The sequence below is a fragment of the Silurus meridionalis genome, chromosome 25, assembly GCF_014805685.1.
Source record: "Silurus meridionalis isolate SWU-2019-XX chromosome 25, ASM1480568v1, whole genome shotgun sequence".
Classification (NCBI taxonomy): Eukaryota; Metazoa; Chordata; class Actinopteri; order Siluriformes; family Siluridae; genus Silurus; species Silurus meridionalis.
In genome coordinates, this window is record NC_060908.1 from 3559579 (window position 1) to 3569493 (window position 9915).

At 42.7% G+C, this 9915-nt stretch overlaps 1 protein-coding gene across 2 annotated transcripts; it reads left to right on the plus strand.

Annotated features, from left to right (window-relative positions):
- The first annotated feature begins 1342 nt into the window (after positions 1–1342).
- On the plus strand, positions 1343–4822 carry june (JunE proto-oncogene, AP-1 transcription factor subunit). 2 transcript variants are annotated; one of them, XM_046838849.1, is made up of 2 exons: positions 1343–1698; positions 2159–4822. In XM_046838849.1, the coding sequence occupies exon 2, from the start codon at positions 2269–2271 to the stop codon at positions 3295–3297; it is 1029 nt and encodes a 342-aa protein (XP_046694805.1). In that variant the 5' UTR covers positions 1343–1698; positions 2159–2268; the 3' UTR covers positions 3298–4822. The 2 variants fall into 2 exon arrangements, with proteins under 2 accessions (XP_046694805.1, XP_046694806.1); XM_046838850.1 differs by lacking the exon at positions 1343–1698 and adding an exon at positions 1784–1874.
- The last annotated feature ends 5093 nt before the right edge of the window (positions 4823–9915 follow it).

The window sequence follows — 9915 nt, forward strand, 5'->3', positions numbered from 1 at the left end:
AGCTGGACATGGAAATGTAGATTCCACAACAAAAAAATAATTGATTTAACACTGTGGGTGTTTTAAAACACACGTTCGGTGTGTTAACTCGTACACCTTAGCTCTCTGTAGGAACACAACGGCAAAGATTAACATGCAGTTCGATTAGATCAAAGGCTTCATGAGAGATTTTGATAGCATGAAACTTCTAAGGAAGTGAATCTGTCCATAAAAAGTTGTTCATGGTGAAGCGACTCACAAACAAATATAAATGAAACAAATATTTCGGAAGTATTTGTTCGTTTGTTTTGTCGCCGTCAAATTGTTTTGGTCTTTCATTTAGCGTATATATACAGACCAGATTAAAGCGATGCAATGAAATAAAACTATCCGTCCATTAGGATGAAGAGCTTCCCCCGGGCTGGAGTGAGTTGTAGCATGAAGCTGATGTGTAGGGGATCTGACCTCCAGGGTAAGACGTAGAGAGCTGGTTGGGGTTATATCTGCTCAAGTTGGTGTAGATCGGCATGTCTGCGTTCGCCATGAGGTTCCTAAATGGAGGATGACGGAAGTATGGTTGCCCCGACCAACTGATTCTCTTTTGCAGATCTGTCAAGGCTTTGACGAAACCATCCAGAAAGCCTTACTGCTCCTTGGTGGCCTGGTTCCTAAATATGAAAGCATTCGAGAGAGAACTAGGTGCCGGGCTTGTCGTGACCAGCCCCCGGTTAGACTGGATGATCAAGTGCTCCAGCTCGGGATTGGACAGTTGCAAGAGGATTTTGAAAAAAAATTAATCTGAATCAGAATCAGGTTTATTGGCCAATTGTGTTGACACACAAGGAATTTGGTTCCAGCTGTTGGTGACTTAAAATTACAGACATAAATAACAACACTATACATTTTGCTTATACACTACAGACTATACAAGTCTATCCAGACAATGCAGTCTGAAAAATCTAATACGTTGTATTTATAATATATATATATATATATATATATATATATATATATATATATATATATATATATATATATATATATATATATATATATATATATATATATATATATATATATATATATATATATATTTTTTTTTTTTTAACACAGTACAGCAATACACAACATTTTAGGAATCAAATGAGCGAGTCGATTCGCTTAAACTGAAAGAACCGAGTCACTAGAAAGTAGCCGAAACGCCCATCTGGTAACCATAGTAACGGTTAAGCCTTTTCATCCCCTCCCTCCTCCTCGCCGCGTCCTCAGCCCTAAGAGCCAATCCGTGAGCGACTTGAACGCAGGAGGGGCGGAGTCAGGAGCGCGCGGGACACGGCCATCCGGAAGTGGATCGGAGCAGTAGAAGGGCGTGTGAGTTTTAACCGAGCAGCCGAGTGGAGAAGTCCCGCAGTCGCGCGGAGGCAGTGTAAGCGAGAGTCGCACGCGCTCGCACCCAGACCACGGAGGGGGAGACGTGAAATACGCGACGCGAGATATAAATATATAAATATAAATATTTAGAGAGAAAGATTTGGATATAGAAATATATTCCTTCGACATTTGAAATCTGATTGTGGTTCAAATCGGATCTCGTCGCCCGTTGCGCATTTTTTTGGATTACATGGCCGCGGCGCTGTCGGACGCGGAGCGCGCGGATCTCGGGCGCTGAGCGGAGGGAAGCGCGCTGTCGGGTGGACGGATCCTCCGCCTGCACACACGGTATTTAATGCTTGATTATACTGACTAATCGCGAACGCGCACACACGCACGCGCTCGCGCGCACACGCACACGCACAATCACTTGCGCACTCACTTTTGAGTCACCGGGATGCGCGTTATGGGAAGGTGGTTTCTCTGAGTCGGTCTTGTGGGTTTTCCGGTCACCTACACAGACAGTAAGAGACGCGCAAGATTTACTGTAATCATTATTCATCACCTGATTCGGACCGGTGGCTTCTGATTTATTTATTTAGAAAGAAATGATTTTACAGCCCACACACACACACACACACACACACACACACGTCAATATGTGTCTAGGATTTATCCTTAGAATAAAAAAAATCGCTATAAAAATCCTCCCAGTGTAAACTGGTGTTTGAGTATGAGTGCATGTTTAAATTTTTATTTCTCTGCTGTGATAATTTGAGAAGTTAAAGTCTGTGTGTCTGTGTTCCAGGTTGTCCTCCAGAGACTCCCACAAGGACCCCCTTCTCTGGCATGAACTATGTTGAATGTGAAAAGCTTGTTCTGATAATCAGATTATGAAGATTTCGCACTCCTGCGTCAATGACAGGTAGGATGGAAACACCCTTTTACCACGATGATACCGGCGTGCCAAACTTCGGCCAGCTTCCAGACTACGACCGCTATCAAAGCCACAAGATGATGAGTAAGAAGAACATGGCCGTGCACAATTTCCCCGGAGCGATGGGAGGCACGCCAGGCCTGAAGCTGTTGCACAGCCAGGCGGGGAGCAGCGTCAACCCGAGCCTGGGCATGAGCAGCAACCCGAACAGCACGCTGATGGTCTCGTCCGACATGAACCTCTTGAAACTGTCTAATCCCGAGCTGGAGCACTTGATCATCCAGTCTAACCAGGGGCTGGTCACGACAAGCCCGGCACCTAGCTCTTCCTTAAATACTTTCCAATACAGGAACCAGGCCACCAACGAGCAGGAAGGCTTCGCGGATGGTTTCGTCAAAGCCTTGGCAGATCTGCACAAACAGAACCAGTTGGTCGGGGCGCCCATATCTCCCTCTTCCTCCATTCAGGGTCCGTATCAGAGGAACCTCATGGCGAACGCGGACATGCCGACCTACACCAACTTGAGCAATTATAGCCACAACCAGCTCTCTACGTCGTACTCTGGAGGTCAGATCCCCTACGCATCAGCTCACGCTGCAGCTCACTCCAGCCAGGTCCAAGCTCATCACCCTCATGGACGAAGTCTCGATGCCCCCCAGACCGTTCCGGAGGTTCCTCACCCACCTGGAGGAGATCCGACCGGCTCTCCGCCTTCCCTCTCACCGATCGATCTGGAGACGCAGGAGAGAATCAAGGCGGAGAGGAAGAAGCTGCGGAATCGCATCGCGGCTTCCAAGTGCCGCAAGAGGAAACTGGAGCGCATCTCGCGCCTGGAGGAGAAGGTGAAGGTGCTGAAGACGCAGAACTCGGACCTGGCGTCCACCGCCAGCATCTTGCGCGAGCAGGTCGCGCAGCTCAAACAGAAAGTCATGAACCACGTGACCAACGGCTGTCAGATCGCGGTCGGGTCGGCCGGCATGGCCAAGAGCGGCGAGAGTGCCAGCTGCTGAAGGGGCTTTTATATGTTTTTTTTTCTTTCCGCCGCTCTGTGCTCTCGAATTCCCTCCTGCGGCTTCACACCGCTGTGAAAGACGAACAGCGAATACCGGAGGAGGGCAGAAAGAGAACAGAAACCTCGTCCTGACTGACAGGCAGAGAGAGGGTGCTGCCAAAAGCAAACAAACTTGTCCCTGATCTCTGGCCAACGAGAGAACGTTCTATCCTCAAACAAATAGAGACTGCGATCCGAAAAGGGAAATTCGCCTCGGCGTACCTACGAGCGTTTTTTCGTTCTCCTGCACTTTCTACTCGGACTCGAACAGAGCGGCTCACAGCAATACTAACCCGAACCCGAGAGACGGAAACGACTAAAAACGTCCGCAGGAACACGAACGCTGACTCGCTGCCTCACTGACTCACTGACTCGCACACACGGGATTCTTTCAACAACAAGAAAAATAAATCCCCCCCGAGGATGAGTAATGATAAAGCGATTTTACACTTCACTAGGACGGGAGTTACGTTTTGTGTTGTTTTTTTTTGCAGGGTAATTTCTGGAGAAAAAAAAATATTGTATTTTATTTTTCTTTTTTTTTTACAATACGCCACCCCCCTGCCCCCTCTGTACTTTGCAAAACTTTTTCTACATTAAAATACATCTCCAGTGAGCGAGGGGAAGATTTCTGCTCCACGATATTTTCAAAAATGGAGGAAAAACATAAACAAAGGCCGTTCATACGTCGACACGAAATCCGTCCGCGACGTTGTATTTTGAGCGGAGACTTCACGAGACTCGGTCGCTGTCCGTCCTGATGATGTACATCGACGCCTGTTTGTACAATCGTCCGTTTGTTCGATATCGTGCAATTTGTGAATACAGGATACAAGTTTTATTTTTTTTGTGGGTTTTTTTTTTTTTTTTGAGCAACTTAAACTTTGTGCAAAATTAACTTTGTGCATATCAACATATGAACAAGATCACGTTTGGTCCCGTGCAGCAACGGACGATTCAAAAACAAACAACAACAACATTCCTGAACATTCCGATACCCTTTGCATCGTATTCAGTGGTGTGTGTGTGTGTGTGTGTGTGTGTGTCTCTCTTTGTTAACGCCGTGTGGCTGCTCGGTTTTTTTTTTATTTTATTTAATCCGCCGAGGCTTTGAGGAAGAAAAAAAAAGGGACGAGGTGTTTTTTTTCCATTCGAGGGCTTTGAGCCAGAAAAGGGCTTTCGATCAAAAGTATTTTCAATTATTTTTTTTTGTAACATTTATAAAAACAATTTATTTATGCAAAAACTTTATCTATTATGATATTTATGTTGTTTGTGTAAAAGGACTGTACAGGTTGGAATACCAGTGTCGTCTTGGCACTTATTTTTTTTCGTTGTTGTTGTTTTGGGAACTACATCGTTGCACATAAAAATCGGAACAGTAAAATGATATCTAATATTTATCCTCTGTGTACATTGAATATTTTGACTCTGTTTCTTTGTGGGGAAAACAAAAAAAAGAACATAATAAAATGTTAAGATTGTCGGATTGTTTGGTGCGACGACAAAGAATCGGTCCAAACTCGTTTACTTTATATTAGCTTTATAAACTATATTGCTTGAGAAATCATGAGAACTGCAGTGGGGAAGGAATTTCCAGGACGCGTTTGCTCCGGTTTTTGATTTGCTCATTGCTTGAGACCAGGCGTGTTCTCGTTAACGTGTAGAATTGTCGTGAAAAATTCGTTTTGGTCGTGCGAGCTCCCAAACGAAACGTTTATTAAAGCATTTCTGATGAGGGTGTTGTGCGTAAGTATTGGCACTGATGGCGATTTGGCGAAAATATCTACAAAGTTTGCATCAAAAACAATGAGCGATTCTATAAGCTCTCGACGTCTTTTACAGCCGTTCACGTGACGACGTTTGAATGCGTCGTACGTGACGGTAACGTGTACGTTCTATAAGTATTGGCACCTGCCTTTTCACGACTGCTTGCTCTAAACACCCGCCCCCTCGGGTGATTGAGGCCAGACCGAGAACTTCTTTATCGTATTGTGGTGCACTGACTTTCTGTCCAACTGCCTTTCCTACTAAACAAACACAAACTCTTATATATATATATATACACACACAAGTATATATACACGTCTATATTCGTATCAGTCATATAAGGGTTTGATTCAATCTGTCGATGATCCTTTTTTCCACTCGACAAAAGGGAAATATTTATTTTTGAAACTTGAATACATTGTTCTTGGGATTTTTTTTTTGTTGTTGTTTGTTTTTTTTTCGATGTCACAAACCTCTATTTTTGTATTAAAACAAATGAACGCTGTTTTAATGAAGAGTGAGAACAGTAAATGTGCATACTGTACTTTGTAGATCTTTCCTTATTCCAGAAATACTTTATTTATTGAGCTGGTATTAAATATTTTTAAGCGCTTTGAGCATTTCTGCCTCTTGTGAAGTGAAAGTTCGAGGAGAAAAGAAACAAAAAATGGTGACTTTTACCGGCAAGAAATCCTGAAGGTTTACGCTCAACGAAGGACTTTATAAAAAACAAAAATGGAAAAAAAAACTGGTTTCTTTGGTCTGAGGAGGCAACTTTCATATTCGTGATGTGCACTTGAGGCCTTGTAGGACTTTCCAGCTGTCGATATTGAAATGGTGGCATTTTTGTACTTTTGATTAAACCGTACGAATACCAGGAGACACTTTTTTGTTCATTTTTTGCGCTAAAGCTGTGAGGTCGTTCACAAGGTTGAGGTAATTGTCCTGATGGAAGGGTGTGTGTCGGTAATGATGATGTTTGCGGTTATTTTCACGCTCGTAACGAGCGCTCAAAACCCATCACGCCTTCTAGCCAAAGATATCGAGACTTTCGTAACACAGTATTAGCTTAATCTTATAAACAAAAAAGGAGTGAAAAGTTCATTAAAATTTATAATACAATAAAAATCATTGTCCACTCATAATGATTGATAAAAAAACATTTTTTTTTACCCATCAGCCCATGCGCTTTCCCCTCATTCTCTCTCGGCCTGATGGAAACTGGAGTCTCCGTGCAAGACCACATGACTAAGGGGCGACTTGCCTTGGTTTCAATTCATGGTTGTTGATGTTGTTGTTGTTGTTGTTCTTGCTGTTTCTTTGTTTTGTTTTGTTTTTTAAACAAATTCTGGATATTGTTCCCTGTTTTCATGTTTTTTAAATCAATAAAGATGTCGGTTTCTGAAAAAAAAGACGAAGGAAAAAAGCGGTTTGCTTTGTCTCGGGTTTGATTACAGAGTAGGATTGGGGGGGCAAAAGTATGCGGACAGAAAACACCGTTCGTTGTTTCGTGTGCGAGGCGTCATAGATGGGTCTGAGTAACAAAATTAAATACTGTAAATAAAGAAAGACTTTTCCGAATCTGAATGTTCCTGCCTGATGCTTCGACGCAGCATGGAACCGCATTACATTTGTTCGCTGTAAAATGGGATAAGAAAAAAAACAAAAAAAAAACAGTAAAATGTGATAAGAATATATCAGTTCCTCAGGACTGAAAAGGGTGGGATGAAGGGGGGTGCACTAAATTTTGCACTTCACTCAACTCTACATGTGTGTCCTTTGTTTTTTTAATGGATTAGATTAATGGTGAATATACGGCATGTCTGATGAAATGCACCTTCCTCGGAAGTTATAAATAGTCCGAATTCCTGCCAGGGGGGTTGGTGCTCGTGTTTATGGCTTCGCTCTGAGGAATCCTTGACATTCTGCAGTTTCGCTTTTCGTCAGTCTCTTCGCGATATCGCGTTTCAGCCGGACGACCAGGATATGACTTTCTAATTATCTTATTATACTTTTATTACGTATCGTTAAAGCATAATAAATGCCTTAACGCACAGAGATCTTGGTTTGTTTTACAAGACAAGTGTGTGATGATGCCAAACAGAAAAAAAAATTAAATCACAATGAGAGTAATGCGAAAGCGGGTCGAGCCCAAAGAACAATGCTATTGCCCTAAACAATACAATATATTAAGGCGTACATTCTTCCTTAAAACCTCAGTTTGGAAACCTGTTTTTCTTTTCTGGCTAAACAAGAAACTATGTATTTACGCAAGACAATAAACAGCCCTGACAAGATTTCACACCGAGGCCTTTAGTGGTGTTCTACCTGAATTAATCCACCTCTTAATACCATCATTATTACACCATGGTTACAGAAACCATCAATATTATAAAGAAATACAGACAGAGCGCTGCATTACAGACGCGAATCTCATCCGGTGAGAACGAATGGCATCACTAAAGCAAGAAACCCAATAAACACAATTCAACAAGTCTCCTTTCACTGGAGCCACAACTGCACCTTTCACATCTAGTTTTATTATAGTTCTAATTCTACAAAGAAAAGTATAAATGGTTCTTGAAAAAGCTGTTTGGAACTGTTTTGGCTGACCTTTCCCCTCACGATATTCAGATTTTATTGAAAAGTCCGTTTTATAAATGTCGTAAGTGTATCTACGACCAAATCGAATTCTCCTGTCAGCCATTGTGGAATAAAAAAAATAAAAACAAAACAGCTGTTAAATCCACACGAATATATTTGAGTTTGCTACAGATGTGAAAATACCAACGTTATTGCTGGCCATTTGGAGTCGCCAATTCCAAATCTGATTGGTTAAAGCAAGAGCCTTCGAGCAACATGTGCTTTATGCTACAGGCACCTGCACTGTTAACTCTGAAGGCTTCAGAGGACATTTCTTTGACCCTGGCAACACGTGATGTGACAGCAGGAATTTGATTGGACACAAACCAAGAGAAAAGCTATGAAATGAAGAGAATAGACTATTGGGAATAAATTTGTTGTCCCAAAAAAAAGTTGTCCCATATCCAGGAGAGTTCAGTGGACTATGTTCACTATGTTTGTGGACACCTGAGCATGATAATCAAATGTGCATGAATTTGAACATCTCATTCCACATTTAGCTGTTATAAGAACATCCACTCTTCTGGAAAGATGTTCTAGGTTCTGGAGTGTGTCTGTGGAGATTCATTCAGCCACAAGGGTGTTAGTAAAGTCAGGTACTGATGTAGATGGGGTGAGGAAGCCTGGGGTGCAGTCAACGTTTACATTCATCCCAAAGGTATGGAAGATCTCAAGTTGAGGTCAGAGCTCTACAGCAGGAGATCTTCCATTCCAAACCATTCTGACCAGATGTTCATGGAGGTGGCTTTGTGCGCAGGGGTATTGTCATGCTGGAACAGCTTGTGGTCTCCTAGTTCAAGGGAAGGGAACATTTTATGATTCTGCATCCAAAAGCATCCAATACAAGTTTGTATCTCCAAGTTTGTGCTGTTTGCAAAAGAACCTAAAAATTCCTTTTTTTTTCTTTTTTTCGACTCATCAGAATTATATATACCCCCAATTTTGCTGTGTTTTGTGTTTTATTTTGAAAGTTTCCACACCCACAGCTAATTATAGATGTTTTCTAATGTGTGGACAATCTCAGAGCTGTAAGTTTGCAAAAAAATGTCCAAAAGAGCACAACAGGAAAATGAAAAGATTGTAGGAGGAAGAGGTTCTCAAGGCAAAGCCGATCATCACGTGTTTGTGATTGATTGGTTGCTATAGTAACCAGAACTGTAGCTACATCCGCATTGATTTCAGCTAGAAGTGAAAACTGCGGGATAACGGAACTGCGAAGCAGCAAAGCGGCGAAGACTTGCAGTCGTTGCTCCGTCTAACCTGAGACCAAATCGCTTGCGTCCATGTGATGTCACATGAATCAAATTATAATTAGTAAAAATGGCTCTGAATGGCTCACACAACAACTTGAAAAACTATGTTTACGTATATATCCGGTGGGGAGAGCGTTTCGGAGAACTTTTACCTCACGAAAATGGCATCTCGATAGGGACAGAGGACAATTTCGTTGAGAAAATGATCCACAAAGTGTCCACAAATCTGGCTTGATGTGGGCGTGGCCTGTGACTACTACTAGAGCTGCTGTTATACTTTACGACCAATCGGATTTTAGTATGTGATTTGCTTATGCGTTACAGCCGTTTAAATTTTACAGGTTGTGTGTACGTGTGAGGGTGTGTGTGAGTGTGTGTGGGTGAGTGTTTGCCAAGGGGCACTCCCTGGCAATAGGTAGCACGGACCTACCCATAAATCATAGGTGTAACTGATAGCTCTTGCGTGTGAGTGTGTGTGATGTGTGTGTGTGTGTGTGTGTGTTGCACATTTCTCTGTATTTGGTGATTGTTTCAGAAACCCAAAGAGGAAGTTCAAGCAGGGAGATGCCCCAGCTACACAATCAAAACACAATTTTTTGACAGCATCACCAGCAACCTGAAAGATGTTCACCATGAAAGGTTTCCCCCAGTGCACAAACTTCAGTCAAGTGATTTATAGTGTGTGTGTGTGTGTGTGTGTGTGTGTGTGTGCGTGTGTGTGTGTGTGTGTGTGTGTGTGCGTGTGTGTGTGTGTTCGACACACATGTTGTTCGATACCACACGCAGTGTCAGGGAGCACAGTCATAGTCAGCACCACCACCCGCCCTCTGTGTGTGTGTGAACCCTTTCCCATAAGCCCAAGGTTTCCAGTAAAGAACATGGAATAAGCGCATGGGTCATTGTGAAAGTAA